At 36.8% G+C, this 15,652-nt stretch overlaps 1 protein-coding gene across 1 annotated transcript in view; it reads left to right on the forward strand.

Moving 5' to 3' along the window:
* Positions 1-15,652, forward strand: part of ABCA13 (ATP binding cassette subfamily A member 13) — a 204,331-nt gene that overhangs the window by 78,283 nt on the left and 110,396 nt on the right. Inside the window, exons 24-30 of the mRNA XM_068933822.1 lie at positions 3,928-4,104; positions 6,333-6,627; positions 7,481-7,595; positions 9,077-9,406; positions 10,033-10,102; positions 12,109-12,243; positions 14,017-14,142. Of these exons, the coding sequence (XP_068789923.1) occupies positions 3,928-4,104; positions 6,333-6,627; positions 7,481-7,595; positions 9,077-9,406; positions 10,033-10,102; positions 12,109-12,243; positions 14,017-14,142 (1,248 nt within the window). The remainder of the gene's footprint in view (positions 1-3,927; positions 4,105-6,332; positions 6,628-7,480; positions 7,596-9,076; positions 9,407-10,032; positions 10,103-12,108; positions 12,244-14,016; positions 14,143-15,652) is intronic.

Below are 15,652 nucleotides of genomic sequence, written 5' to 3' on the forward strand. Positions count from 1 at the left end.
TAGTTATGAACCAAGCACATCTGTTTCAGCGGTTTGATGGGGGCGGGCTGTGATGAGCTCTCACATGCTTCCACAAAGGGGCTGTGAGGCCCTCATTGCTGTAAAGATCATTTTTTCTAGCAGTGCAGATTATGTCTAGACTTAATTCTTTGTCTGTAGAACAGAAATAATAAAAAGGTTACATAACTTTAAATGCAATTTGTGCTGGATTTAGGTACCTGTCTCCAAGCAGGAGATGCCCAAAACGCTGTGTGAGGTGTGTGTTTGCTTTTGTTTTGTTTTTTTGTGTTTTTTTTTTTTTTTTACTCTCAGTCTTAAATTCTGCTTTGGCCCTTAGCTGACAACATCATGACTGGGGTGAGCTCACGTTCTTGGCTTTCCTTTTGTACCTACAGGATATGAGATTTAACAGAAACTGATGGCCTTGATCTGAAGGCTACAGTTGAAGGCTTTCAATGGGTGCGCACGCTTTCACTAAGAAACATGGAAAGTGGCGTGCAGAATTCAATCCAGAAAGTAAGAGATCTGGGCTCGGTATTCTTAGGCTGAGGGACTGAAACTTGCATCAGCCATCTCTCAGGAAGATTCACGTAACCATTGAACTGTAAGCCAGTCTGGGTCAGGCACTGTTCACCCCTAGCGTTGAAGCTGGACCACAATAGAGTTAAAGTAAAAAAAAAATCCGGCAATTGGAAAGATAGCAAGAGGGGAGAAAGAACAAGCCTTTTAACCCATAAGGTCGGCTGGAAACATATCTGTCCCCATATATTAGTTGAGTAACAGATGAATTTATTTTATAAGGGCTTAACATAGGGAGCTGTATGATAGGTCATGGGCAAATAATATTTCATTAAATAGATAACTCAACAGCATCTCTTGAGTTGTCAGGTCTGTCTTCACTGTTGCAGACAATGTCCTCACAGAAGTCTGTGTATATGTTTGTTAAGCTGTGGCTTTTGAATTGGCGTATTTGCCAATATGCAATTAACGGTTTATAATGCTGGACCGTGAATACAGGAAATCATTTAAGTAGAATAGCTAGCTTATATTAAAATTAAGAAATTCTAGTTAATACAGTCAATAAAGTTAACCTCATATGAAAACTAAAAATCAATACAGGCTGTAGATCACAATAGCACGTATGTCTTTGTTAAACTGATCTTGGTCCATGTCATACAAATCAGCTATCAGACTTTATTCTGTGCCTAGGCACTGTTCTGCACTAGTACTTCGTACTACTTTTTATAAATTAATTTTGTCACTTGGCTATTTGAAAAATGACTATACCGTCTTCTTTTTATGCTGTTTTTTACATATATGCTTTTTGATCATTTTATTAGTCTATAATCATGTACAGCTGTTACTTGTAAACCTCTGTTCTTATGTTTTTTTTAAATTTCATTACTTTTATACTGCATCAGTGTTTTAGTTGTGTAATTATCTTGCTTGGATCTAATTAAGTCTTAAATGTATCCACGTATGTTATTGGTTTTACCACTCACAGTCTGTTTATTTCCATCTAAAGCTCAAGTTTTCTAAAATCACCTAATCTGTGTAATTATGTATTTGTCTTGCAAATACATGTTTGTCTAAAGCAAATATTCCCTTGGTTTATTATATCTTCACTCACATTAAGCTGGCTTCTAATTATGCCCAAATCCTAGGTGCTCGTGTATCTTTTTACTTCACCACAATGGTGAAGTAAACATGGTTAACAGTTTTAGTGATGCTTCATTTGCCCTGCAACTTCTGTTGGAAAGTGTCTCAGGACACTGCGCTTCATCTTGTTCTTTAGTGGTGTCTCCCAGATGTGCACTCTTCTTACTCCCAAGGAATCTCCCCTTACAAAGGGTTACATGTGACCTTGGATATAGCAGGGCAGGAAAACAAAGCTGAGCAGCTTTCCTTCATGCTGCTACTCTCCTGACCTCATTTTAATGAAATGGTACTGTATACATCTGGAAGCAAACAAATAGCTTTAACCTCATTACTGAAAGCTATGCCTCAACTGAAATCACCTGGTAACTAGAGACTTCCTCCTAATTTCCAACCTAAATTCATTCATGACCAGTTTATTCCAATTTATTCTTCTTGCAACCTTTTGCTTAAAAATCACTTCTACCTAGCAGTTGTGTAGAAAACAATTATTTTCCTTCCACTTTACTTGAGTATTGGCTAAACATGCCAAGTGGGAGGTGAAGGCTAGATTTATTTTTAATGAAATACAAAGATATTAAAAGCAGCTCTGCCAAGTTTGTTACTTGTGATTGCTGCATTTATAAATGAGAAAAATAGGAGGTGGACAGTCTTAGATAACTATATTCTAAATGTCTAAATATTGCTATATATTCTAAAATTTCTCCATGGTTATATGTTTTCATAAATTAAAATGTTATTTCTATACCAGAGAGAGAGGTTCATGCAGATTTTAAAAAACAGTATGTTACTTTCAGAAACATTTAATTGTGCCATGCTCCAAGCAAACAGTAAAGTAATATGCTAAAAACGTAACTGTTAAGTCACAAGAAAGGATTACTTTAAGTTAACTTTTGATTTATTTCAACTTAAGGTCTTATAAAGATCATCTAGTGAAGAAGTTTCTGATTTTTTTTCCTGTATATGTGAGTGCGTGTTTGTGTATGTGTATATATATGTGTACATATATAGGGTTAATTTTATATATTGTATATGAAAACTGAACTCTATTACCTTGGGGTTAATATTAGAAATATTCTATTCTCTGATGCTGCAAGACAAGTGTCAGCATATGTATTTCCTTTGTAGTTCCTTCCTGAAAGATAGTGGTAAACAGACATATATAATATCTATATTTGGTGCTGTTTTCTCTCAACCCATCAATTAACCCTGTCGTTACTTGCTTGTCTTCTGAGGTCTAGACTATCAGTTCCTCTGCCGCCTCTCCTCATGATCTTTTTTTAATCTCTTCTTGCTGGTAGCGTTGCCTCTTGTCCAGTTTACTCCATACGTGTTTCTGCTTATCTGCTTTTCTGCTATAATGTTTGCTGCACTGCTGCTGGATAATATTTATGATCCATGATCTGTCTGTCTATCATCACTGTTATCAAAGGGGAGAGGAAGTCATCACCTACCCTTTTTAAAGCCTGTGTGTTCAAGTGAGCCTTGAAAAACTAAAGAAGGAAGCTTATATTGGATATTCTATAGGTTGTTATTCATTACCTGAGAAATCTGGATGTTTCTATGACATTCAGATGAAGTAAGATTGTTTCTAGCTCATGCTGTCCTGCTTATTCCTTCAAATGTTTAGAACAAATCTCTAAGAATGGATGGAGGACTGAATTCCTCCAAAGGTTTGGTGTTTTTGGGACCTAAGCCTTGGTGCAGTGTGTACATTCATGCTGGATCCATAAATAAAATCCATGTCAAAACAGAGAGATTCTAGTTTTATTGAGATGCTTTTCAAATGTATGGCTTCAATCAACATGCTTATGCCCTATGTGACAATCTACTTGAGACATTTGCCATGTTAAGGAGGTAAGACCTAGTCAGTGGGTCACTAGAAGAAAAAGGCAGGTCTCTGTTCTAAGATGTTCCAAATGGAGCAATTCTCTTGCATTGGTGAGAGTAGTTACGGCAGGGTATGGAAATGTTGTATGTCCCGTCAAAGTTATGACTTTGTGGATGCGGCCTTTTTTCCTAGAGCTTCTTACTTGTCCTTTTGCAGTGAAATTGAACGGAAATGTGGCTGGGGACATATAGAAGCCCCTGAATCGCCAAGAACTACGTTTCCATAAGATCACACTAATATTTCTGTTTTTGAAAACTATTCCCTAAATGTCTTTTTTACAAAAGGTATTTATTCCTACAGGATGTGCAGGAGAGAACATACCTTTCTGTTCTGTTTAATTCATTAAAACTAAAGCAGTCCAATTTGTTTCTTCTTCTTAGAAACTACAATGGACAAGATGCTCAACAGCTCAGCAACTAAACAGATTGACCTGTTGTCACAGTTCTTAGTAAATATCTCTTCCTGTGTATTACTGGATCGTTTCCAGCCTTTTGAATCTGTTGAGAAATTGGAGGAGAAGGCTCATGAACTCATGCAGCAAAATAATTTTTTGGCTAGTAAGTATCTTATTTTAAAAGTATATTGACAGAAAATGCCAGGCTTTGTAGAAACGTCATTGTCTGTTTCTTAAGTTTGGTTAAGCGTACACAACTTCAAAGTATATATGGAAACACATATAGTACAGGCAAAATAGTGCACAATTTATCTTATACAGATATTCCCTAACATCTGAGTGCTATAAAATATGCAGGTAAAACTAAATATATTGTTGTTTTAGTTGTAGAGTTCCATAATGAATCCTTGGAGTCTGTTATTTCTAATGAAATATGGTATGGAAAATAAGAATCATAAACGTTTAATAAATAATAGAATAAAAAGCTGAAAAAATACACACTACTGAAGAAATTTGACTACTTAGTATGACAAAACCAGCTCATTTTTCTCCTTTTGCATTTTAATTTTCATATTTTTTGGCTTCACAAAAAGGGGAAAGAAGATTTTTTTTTTTTTTCTAAGTATCATTCTTATACACCTCAGAGAAATTAACATGTTTATTCAGAGTAAATTAATTCTTAAGCAACTGATGTTATTTTTTTTCCTCTCGGGAATTACACACTTTATCCTATTCCTGCATAACATGCTTATTGATGAGAATCAATTAATGGCACTGCAAAGAGTTGAAAAGACAATGTTTTTATCATTATATGCACTTTCTCTTCTGATGTGAAATGCTTTTAAAGTTGCGTGTAGCCTTTCCTAAAGAAAGCAAACAATACTGTCCCCGTTTAAGTCAATACAAGGTGTGCCATAATTTTTTCTTTCCCCCTAATTGTTTTGGTTTTTTGATTGTCTCCCTGGACTCCTTCACAACAGAAATCATATCAAAGCAGTTAGAATGAAACATTAAAGCTGTACTAAAGATATATAGAAGAATAACAGCCTGGAATCCTGTGCCTTTTCTGTCATCCACGCAGTACATGCCCTTGCAGAGGGTGGAAGTGGCCACCCTGCGTCAGTATAAAGCCAACAGACCACGGCATGGGAGAAGGAGAGCTGCTCCAGAGTATCGTTGTAGGGAATGAAATTGCTTGACCCTTGAAAGGAGGAGGCTGATGGGGGGGATCCTGGCCCTCGGGAAATTGAATTGTCATGCTGTAGATCCATTTTGTGTGCACTTACATAGGGGAGGATCATATGCCAACATACATCTTGCTTACTTTCAAAACTGTGACCTCATAATCTCCTTGCATGCTTAAAAAGAACAGGGAAGATGGCATTTTAATGCTCCTAATGTGTTCAATATGTCAGTATCACATGTTCAGATGCAGGCATATATTCCTTTCCATAGTAAGATGTGAAACTGTAGCTGAATTTTTCCTTGTTTTCCTGTCTCTTTGCAGCCTTATTAGCCTCATGCAAGTTCTTAAAAAAAAAAAAAAAAAAAAAAAAAATAATTGCTTACCTGAACGGGGAAATGTGTTTAGCCAGTTGAAAAAATAAGCTGTATGGCAAAGACTAGAGTATTCTATAACTTTTGTCTTTTTGAGAGCCAAGTGGTAGGTGAGAGATCTGCCTCCTTTTCTAAGGAAAAAGATCAGCTTTTCACATTCATCAAGAAGTCATAAAATGTCTCGAACATCCAATAAGCAAATAGTCAATTTACTGTATTTGACTTCATCTTTCCAGCTACACATAAAGCTTTCATTCACATCTCTTATTATAGAGCTAGGGAAAATAAACATGCAAGTTATGCTATGTTAAACCAGCAGTTATTTAATTAAATAAATTAAAAATTGGAAATTTTTAATCTGAAATTAAAAATTGGAGTCAACTTCAGTGGATTGGTACTTTTTTCTTTTGCAGCCACTTCCAGGGGTTGTTATCCTTTGGATAAATTTTGTGGTAGCTGGTTTGACTGTGGAATTGGGATCAGTCCCCCTCAAATGGATTAAATCTGGATAAAAGGAGAATAAGCTTCAATTCCAATAGACAAATCACAGAAGGAATTTTCTCAGATAAAAAGCATCATTGCAAACCCATTTATCATGTGATTAAATATGAATGTGAAAGAAGTTATCTCTGTATGAAACCTACCATTTTCGGGTGTGGGCCAAGAAAGCAGTGTCCTTTAAAAAGGCCTGTCCTGACAGATGAGTGTATCCTACTGTAATTTGATAGTTGGCCATGAGTTAGCTATGTTTAAAAAAAAAAAAAAAAAAAAAAAAAGGCACACAAAATAAATTATGTAGGCTTGAGAATGAAGTACTTTTCTTTCTTGTGTCAGGTATCATCTTCAACGTGCCGAACAAGACACAAGATTCTAGAAATCTTCCACGACACATTTCATATACAATTCGAACTAGTGTTCTCTATAGCATGAGAACAGACTTGATAAAAAACCCAACGTGGAAATCTCATCCCCAGAACTTGCCGGCTGATGGGTTTAAATACAACCATTTATTTGTTCCTCTACAAGACATGATTGAAAAGGCGATTATTTTGGTACACACTGGGATGGATACCTCAGAGCCAGCAATTCAGGTGCAAGCCATGCCTTATCCTTGTCATACCAGTGATCTGTGAGTAAATTTTCTGCTTTTTTAATGCGATATATTATTAGGTTAGCAGTGAGCTGGCTGGAGGACTTAGAAAGCCACTGGATTTTTTGCCATGGGTGAATGCATGTCCTGGCATAGGATTGATCCAGTATGTTTGATACATGAATATCGCACCATGAGGAGTGTTGCTGAGGAGATGCTTCCACAACACACTGTCCAAGCTCTATCCAGCAAACGACCCCTTAGAAGCTGTTAACAACTTCTAACTGTGAAGTAGCCTGCTGGATAGAGGCGGTGTCAATGTTTTGTGAAGCTAGCTTAGAGTATAATAAGAAACTTGCTTTCCATCCTTAGCTATCATATGCACAAACTGAGAATTGGTGCCTGCTATGTGATGAAATATAGTGTAAGGTGATGTGAACAAAAGAAAAAGTATGGGTGGTTCTTTTTAAAACTATCGTTAACACCCTGAGTATCATTATGTAATTTTAGTGACTGGTGAGAAATCTGTTTCAATGGAGCAAAAGTTGACTGGCTCATGATACTCCCTGCACTCCAATGTATTCATTTGCAATTGACACATATCTAGGTTTTCTTTTACTATGAATGGAGGCTCATCCCCCCCCCCCCCGAGAGGGATTACATGAGTTTTGCTATTGGCGTATATCGTAGTACTAATACATATATTTAGCTAGTTATGTGAAAAATAAATAAGCAAATTATCTGACCTGAACAAGAATAAGTCGTATTGCTCATCTCATCACTTACGGTCCTATGTGTCCTTTGAGAAGACTCCTAGTATTAACATATTAACATTCTGCTTAAAAATGTTTTAGCTTTGGGGGCTGACAACTGTGCATATTTTTTTTTATAGATTCTTGAACAACATAGGATTTTTTTTTCCACTTATGATGATGTTAACATGGATGGTTTCCGTGGCCGGCATGGTTCGCAAGTTGGTTTATGAAAGAGAAATTCACCTTGAAGAGGTAAGAGAAAGGCTAAGCCTCTGAAATTAAAATTGCTTTATTAGTATGTACTGAAATACGCAAGTCACTTTGAGGCACTTCTGATTACTCACAATCCAACTATTTTTGTTTTCACTTGTTTCCTCTGGGCGGTAAGTTCAAGTTCTAGCTGCCAACTCAAATTCACAAGATTATTGCTTTGAGTTTAAGCATCTGTCCCCTCAGTAAACAAATATTTTCTTCAAGATCAAAGAAAAAAAAAAGCAACAAGCAAAAGATTCATAAAAATTGCAGCTGGAATTTGTTGTTTGGAATGAGTCCTGGTGGTTTGAGATTCTGTTCTTCATAGATACTGAATACATTTAACTACTGCTGTGTGCATCTATAGCTAAGAATACCCTATGAAATTATGATTAGAATGACATTTATTTTGGCCTCTTTTTCATGTTTTGCTCTCTTGAAGAGCAACTATATATGGCCTAATCTGATAATCTGTCCTGAACCAAATTAAAAATTTGCCATGTACTTCATGGAGTTATCGGAAACATGGTGGAGGGTGACACAGGAAAAGGGGGACAAAACTATTGTGTCAATGGCAAGTCTCAGCCAGTGTTAAGCATATGGCAGGATTTTTTTTAATGATATATCTTCTGTATAAATACAGATAAATACAATTACTTTTTCTTGAAGAATTATGCTGCTCTTTATACTATTAGAATTTTTTTCTGAACCTAGGAAATTATCTAATTTCTCTAAACTTTGCCTTGTAAGATTGGCCTTATCTATCTTTTTGGAATGTTTTAAAACATTAACTCCACGTTGTTTGCAAAGTACCTTTTGATCATCTTATGAAAAATGCATCAGAAATAGCATTACCTTATTTCCAAATGCTGTGCTTTAAAAAAAGAGGGCTGATACCTCATACCTGTCTAAATAATCATTTCCATGATAATACATACAGGTTTACAAACATATTTGAGATTTAATAGAAGTTTTTCTACCTATGCTTAAAAAAAAAAAAGAGAGAGAGAGAGAGAAACGTGATTGTAAATTTGTTCCTATTTGGAAAGGATGTGGTGAGTTAGATTAGAGTTTTTTAAAAAAATGACACTTTCAATTCAACAACAGACTGGGAAGAACACTTATACAGTAGATATGTTCTATACTTTTTAGTATATGAAGGCAAACTCCTTACTGGAGGACCCTGTAATCTCTGATCCTGCAACCCTATGCACAAAGAGAGTTGTGCCTGAGCACTGAGATTCCTCGTGCTTATGTATGATAAGCTCAGAAGCAGCTCTGGTTCAGAACTGGGCTTTAGATCTGGAAGAGAACAACTGAAGGCGGTAGCCCAGGAGAAGGGAAAGGAGAAAAGTAATTTAAGGTGAAGATAGCATTGTCCTTTGGGGGTCTAGTAGAGTCTTGGTGGTGACATGTTTTGCTTTACAACAAAAAAATATTGTGTCCTAACTTTAAGATGTCTTTGCTATGTTGTCTTGCAGTATATGAAGACAATGGGTGTACATCCAGCCATTCATTTCTTTGCTTGGTTTCTGGAGAATGTCATTGTGCTCACAATAAGCAGCTGTGCTCTAGTCATCATTTTAAAAGCGAGTGGTATCTTTGCTTACAGCAATAGCTTCCTCATCTTCCTTTTCCTTCTGGATTTTGGAGTAGCAGTTATTATGTTTAGCTATCTGTTGGGAGCGTTTTTTCGCAGTGCCAATACAGCAGCTCTGTGCGCCAGCCTTGTCTATATGATCAGTTTTTTACCCTACATAGTTTTGTTGGTCCTGCAAAACCAGTTGAGTTTTACCAACCAGATTGTTACAGTAAGTATTTCTTTTGTAATCTCTTGCTTCTCCAAGCATGCTGTACATTTCCATAGTCTTGAAAATGTAGAATATAATTTACTGATTTTAATTTACAATTTTACTACGTTGCTGAACTTCATCATTTTCCATTTTGCATTTTTCTGATACTGTATGGTTAATTTGTGTTGCTTATTGGAAATTAATCATTATTTCCTTCCACAAGAATGCCATTTTGGCATGCAGTACCCAGTGTGTGTTCCTTCTCCCTCTTCTGGCTCTTGTGAGTTCTGGGTTGTGCTTTTACTACAGAAAATAGGTTGCTTTGCATCTTGTTACAGTGTTATGCATTATATGTTTTCAATATGTGGTAGGTTTATGTTGGTCTATAACTTGTGGTAAAGTTGAATAATGCTTTCCAACATTAATAACTAAGTCAGTGGAGCTCTTTAAAGTGGAGCGAATATTACTGCAGTGTGTGGGGAGTATTGTTAAAATCTGAAAGGTAAAAATGATCATTAGCCTATGTGAAACAGTAAACTATTTTCTGTTTGCCTTTTAATATTGCAAGTTATTTTATTTTATGGAACTTGCTAATGAAGTGTTTTATTTGATGTTCATGTCCTGTTTCTCCTCTGGTGTTGTAGTGTCTTCTGTCTACAACTGCCTTTGGGCAAGGAATATTTTTCATTACATTCTTTGAGGGCCAAGAAATAGGTAAGCTCTCCAGTTAGAGAAAAGCTTTGTAATTATGTTTTCAGGTAACTACATTTGGAAATGTTTTCCGTTTACTTGATTCTGGAAAAAAAAAAAAACCTAATGAGTGGGCAGCAGAGATCATAAGTGAGGAGAAAAACCTTTCTGATGCACCTTGAAACAAGTCAGCCTTGTGTCACTTAGTTTCTAGCAGTAAATTAAAGTAGGCTTAGTGCTGCTCTGTCTTATGACTGGCAATGCAGGTTGGAAGAAAGTCTCCTCCACATCTATTGAGAGATGTCTGAGTGAGTGTGTTTGGCTGATGAAAGAGTTCGAGATGCAAGACCAAATTAAGTTTAGCGAAATTCCTTAGGACTACCTAAGGATGAGTGTCTGTCTGAATATTCTTTCCCTATTTGAACGTGTTGTTTCTCACTCTCCAGTGGAGGAAGCTGTGGGCATAGCACCTACAGAAAATTCTCAGGAATTGTCATTGATGTCAGTGGCAGCTCTAATGCTTGTTAGATGGTGGGAATATCAATGGAGAGTTTTATACTAGGTTTGTGTAGGCTCACACGTGCACTAATGTGTATCAATGGAGGTTTGAGAACTATATTGCTCAAAATAAGAACAACATATGTTAATCAGTCAAGATAAGCATCCATTTTTGCATTAACTGTTATACATTAGATAGTAGAAAAAAATGGCCTGCCTTTGTAAAGGATCTGATAACTTTCTCCTATATGACCCTTTTTCTACTCAGTCGGAGTTGCAAGATGCCTGTCTCTGCAAGTCTGCAGACAGCTGGTGAAATCCTCACCAAGAGCTATGATGCAGGTGCAGAAACGCACAAGAAATCTGTATTGTATTTAAGTGTTGGGGGGAGAGGGGGAACCTTTGGAAACATTGTGTTGTAGCAAGTTACAACACAGTTTAACCAGTGATCCCTACTATCCCCAAGGTAAGAAGCTGCCTCTCTTGATGTTTGAGTTGAAGAAAAGTTAGGAAGTGGATGGTTGGGCCCTTGATAAATGGTAAAGGACATAAATACATGTATCTAAAAATATAACGGAATGGAATCCCTTTCTTTTGTTACTGTTAGGGCAAGATTGGTTTTGTTGACAATGGATATTTCAAACGAGTAGGTGCTGGAAAAATACTTATAAGCTTACAGAAGCTTATAAAAATGGGAAGAGAGAGTTGTAGAAAACTTAACTTAAAAATGTTCCCCACCCATTTCCATGAAAATAACTGGGGGAAGAAATGAGGGAGAGGAGCAAAAAATGCTTTGTGGAAAAACTGCTTTTTTCAACAATTGTAGAAAAAGACTTGCGGAAAAAATACCACGACCTGCTGTATTGCAAAGTAGCATGTTGCCCCTTTTTGGGGAAAATGCAATGCTTATATAAATCTATGGTTTAATTACTCTTATTTTACTTCTCAGAAATACCATAGCTCTCTGTAATGCTAGTGTGTGTTTCTTCCTTTCATGTCTTTTGCAATGGAATACTTTTATCAAGTGATTATTCGGATAGTTGGTGTTTGTAGTTCCAGTTAACCTCTGAACAAAGTCAACATACACAAAAACCTACTCCTTAGTCAGAATTTTGAGATTTAACTTTATATAAATGACTTGAAACTTTGCATAACCCGTTTCTTTGAGTATCAATAGTATGTTGCAAAGCCTGATTTATTAAACAGTTTAATGGAGTATTTTGTCTGAGAGTCATAACTCTTTTTATTTTGCCAAATTAAGGACCAGCTAAAACTTCATAAACAGCCCTTTCTGTAGCAAGTTCTCTGCATTTTTCTCAGCAGCCCTGTCACCTGCTGCTCTAACCAGAGGCTTGGAAAGGCATGGCAATTCATTTCTATTCAGTTAGGATTACTGTTATTAACTTCAGTCTTTTTTCTGTCAGTGCTTAAATACCCTTGATGTGTACGTTGTTGATGTGTTTGTGATATTTAATGCTGTACTGATTTAGCTTTGACCTTTTAAAAATCATTATTATTACTACAACTACTAGGAATTCAGTGGAATAACATGTACCAGCCAATAGCACGAGGAGGATACATGACCTTTGGATGGACGTGCTGGATGATGTTCTTTGACTCCATTATGTATACTGTAGGTGGCTGGTATTTCAGCAATATTATTCCTGGTAAGAACAGTGAGTGCTCTTTTAATTCTAAGCCTGTTATATTTTGAAAGCTACATCCACAGATGTAGCTGTTGAATGAAATAGAGTTGGCTTTCCTTACTCTATGGAGTTAAAATAAAAACGAATATTTCATCTGAGTTGAAGCTTTGATGTGCAAAACTGTCCAATTGCCATTAAAGACTTGGTGAGAGGGTATATCTATATACGCAGATATCGGATAATGCTAACAAATGGACTAGAATTTGTAGCAAGGCATGAAGTCCATTTTGTTTGCTTGTAAGGATGGCAAATATTTGAAGGAATAATTTGGGTTTTTGTTGAGACTCCACAATAACAAAGCTCAGTCTAGCAGCAGAACTTCCTGTGAAAGTGGGACAGTCTTCCAGGTCTTTGCTTGGGATCAAACCCTTGAACAGCAATATACATTCAGCTCACTAAGAAAGACTTTGAACTGTCGGATTACTCTTTTTCGTTCCCAGTGACTCCACAGTGCAGTTCATAATGAAAAGTAATTAACTTTTTCAAGCATATTTTCAGAAAGTGGTGGAATATTGTTTCAATATCCAAGTTTTATGAACGTCATTGAGTTGGACATTTGGAATCATATCCTAATTCCTCAATAGCTATTTGAAATTTACCTTTCCTGAGATTTGCATATGTCATCTTTTCTTCCAGCTACTCTGTGTTTATTTAAAAAATGTAAGAATGGAAAAATTAATTTTACTCTGAAAGACAGGGGTGTGAAGAATATGCAACAGAATTTGACAACTTTAATTTAAATTGACACTTGCCGTTATCTGTAGATGAACAGCAGCTCCAACGCACAAAGTGTGCTGTGTGATTGGTATGTGAGGTGCTGAAGGATCAGGGAGTTTCAGAGTTTAGGTTGTATGTTCGAGCCTACTATTGCCCTTTGCTTACGTGCTGCAATGAATGTTTCTTATGCTGGCTGTGATGGTGATGGAAGAGGAATCTTTAGTGATTGGTGCAATGAGCTATAATGGAGCATCTCTCCTATGAAGAAAGATTGCAAGAGCTGGGCCTGTTCAGCCTGGAGAAGAGAAGACTGAGAGGCGATCTCATCAACGTGTACAAGTATCTGAAGGGGGAGTGTCAAGAGGATGAGGCCAGCCTCTTCTCCGTGGTGCCCAGCAACAGGACAAGAGGCAACGGGCACACACTGAACCACAGGAAGTTCCATCTGAACCTGAGAAAAAACTTCTTCACTGTGAGGGTGACAGAGCATTGGAACAGGTTGCCCAGAGAGGTTGGGGAGTCTCCTTCGCTGGAGATATTCAAAAGCCGTCTGGATGTGATCCTGGGCAATATGCTCTAGGTGACCCTGCTTGAGCAGGGAGGTTGGACTAGATGATCTCCAGAGGTCCCTTCCAACCTAAACGATTCTGTGATTCTGTAAATAGGGCAGTTTGCCTTGGCAGGCCATTTGGTGCACTTTCTTTTCTCTTTCTAGTATACAAGAACTTGTTAGGCTGTGACTATACAGCACTAATCCCTTTATTCTGTTGCACTTTGAAGCTGATATGGGGGCAGGGTAAAGCACGGTACCTCTGAGGCTCTGTTATTTGATGGAAGGACTCAAAGCTACAGCTAAATGACTTTGTTCCACTTTATTCAAGTTTATTCAACGCAGCTCAGAGTTTGAGCTAATTAAATGATCTAGCCAGATCTGCACAAGCAGTAAGATGGTGTTGTTCTACATAGAAACATAAGGTTATGAATTTTGTAACTGTTTCTATTGTACCTAACATCTAGGTAAATTTGGATTAAGGAACCAATGGTATTTTCCTTTTACCATTTCCTACTGGAAGAGCTTGTGTGGAAGGAAACATTATCTGAATTCTAATATGTTTTTCTTCAATGAAAACTTCCAAGAAAAAGGTTTGTAGTTAGTAATAGAATTTTAATAAATGGTCTTTTCTGAATGGTGTGCTGATTTTAATCAATAATTCTGTTAATGTTGCTTGGTCCTAAATTGTATATTTTTAGATCTTGTCCTTTTCTTTTCTTCAAGATATATTATGTGTATTATATACTAACTGTAAACTGACTTGTCACCTCTAATGCTTCAATAAAAGCATTAATAAGAATAAGCATGAATAATGCTGATTCAATAAAAACTATTGTATACAAATAGTTTAGAAAACTTAAAAAACAAAAAAAATCCTTCTATTAAATAAATATTTCTTGTGTCCGTTCTGTCCTTATGTTGCCTCTTTGCTTTGTTAGGATCTCCTGAAATTTCTTGCATCCTTTCATACTGTTACTGAATCTGAAAAGTCTTGAGCTTTACTAAAATTTTAAATTCTTTCCTTCTTTTTCTTCAGTTAGACTTTCTTCCTTCTGCTCTGCTCTTTTTAATCTCCTGCTTGTTTCTGTAGAAAACTTTTGTCCTCCTCCCTCTCCCCAAACTCTTAATTTCCCTCTTCTGTAATCGCTACCCTTTCTGTCTGTTTCCTGGTCTTCTGTTTAAAAGTTATTCTTCCTGTTATTGTTTTTTTAATCTATCTGCAGACACTTTCACTGCCTGTCCATCTCTGTGCTTGATTGCTTAAAACTAAATTAGTGGAGTGTTTTGGTGTTTTTTGTTTGTTTGTTTTTTGTTCTTGTTTTTTTTTTTTTCCTCTCATGTCCCTTAAAGGACTTTTTACATTTCTTTTCATTTAAGTTTGCAAATGAAAGAGTTAGTCACCATTACCCATATTGCGCCTTGGATTTTTTTTTTTTTAAATTACAGTAACTGACAAATGGTCCAGTGGTCTGTAGCACAGGTGAAAAAGCCAAATGACTCCCCAGCCTTTTTTATTGGTACCTCTTAGAGCAGGGCAAATTTCAAAAAGTGTTGAGGTTCATTTAAACATTTGTGGAAGAACTGTAGTATGAATTTTGTCTGAATTTCTGCATGATGGGACAATTCCTTTTTATTGGATGACTATCTTTGATCCTTACTGTCAATGAAGACCTTCACCTTGGGTTCATACACGCTTTGTGGAAAGAGGGAAGAGAAAAAAAAAAAACCAAAATCTCTCCTCTGTCTGAGAAGTTACTCAGGTGGGCTTTTGGCTTAAGCCATCCAAGTGACTGAGTACAGCTTTGTGGTTCTGGTCGGTCTAGCTTCTCCACTTACTCTGATAAAGGTTATGTGCTCGGCAGCAAATGCCTGCGTGTAAGCTCTAACCCCGGTGTGCGTGCAAAGTAGCTAACTCTTTCATGAGAATTGAACTTTATTGCACTAATAGCGGGATAGATGTAGTCATGGATAATCTGCTTGGAACAGCTGGGACCACATTACTTGCTGCCATGTAAGACTCCTGTTTGTGATTCCTGCATTTTTGCCATGGAGCCTGAGTCAGGGCCTGTTCAGTGCGGTTGGAAAGCACTTGAGTAATCA

The sequence above is a fragment of the Struthio camelus genome, chromosome 2 (assembly GCF_040807025.1).
Source record: "Struthio camelus isolate bStrCam1 chromosome 2, bStrCam1.hap1, whole genome shotgun sequence".
NCBI classification, from domain to species: Eukaryota; Metazoa; Chordata; class Aves; order Struthioniformes; family Struthionidae; genus Struthio; species Struthio camelus.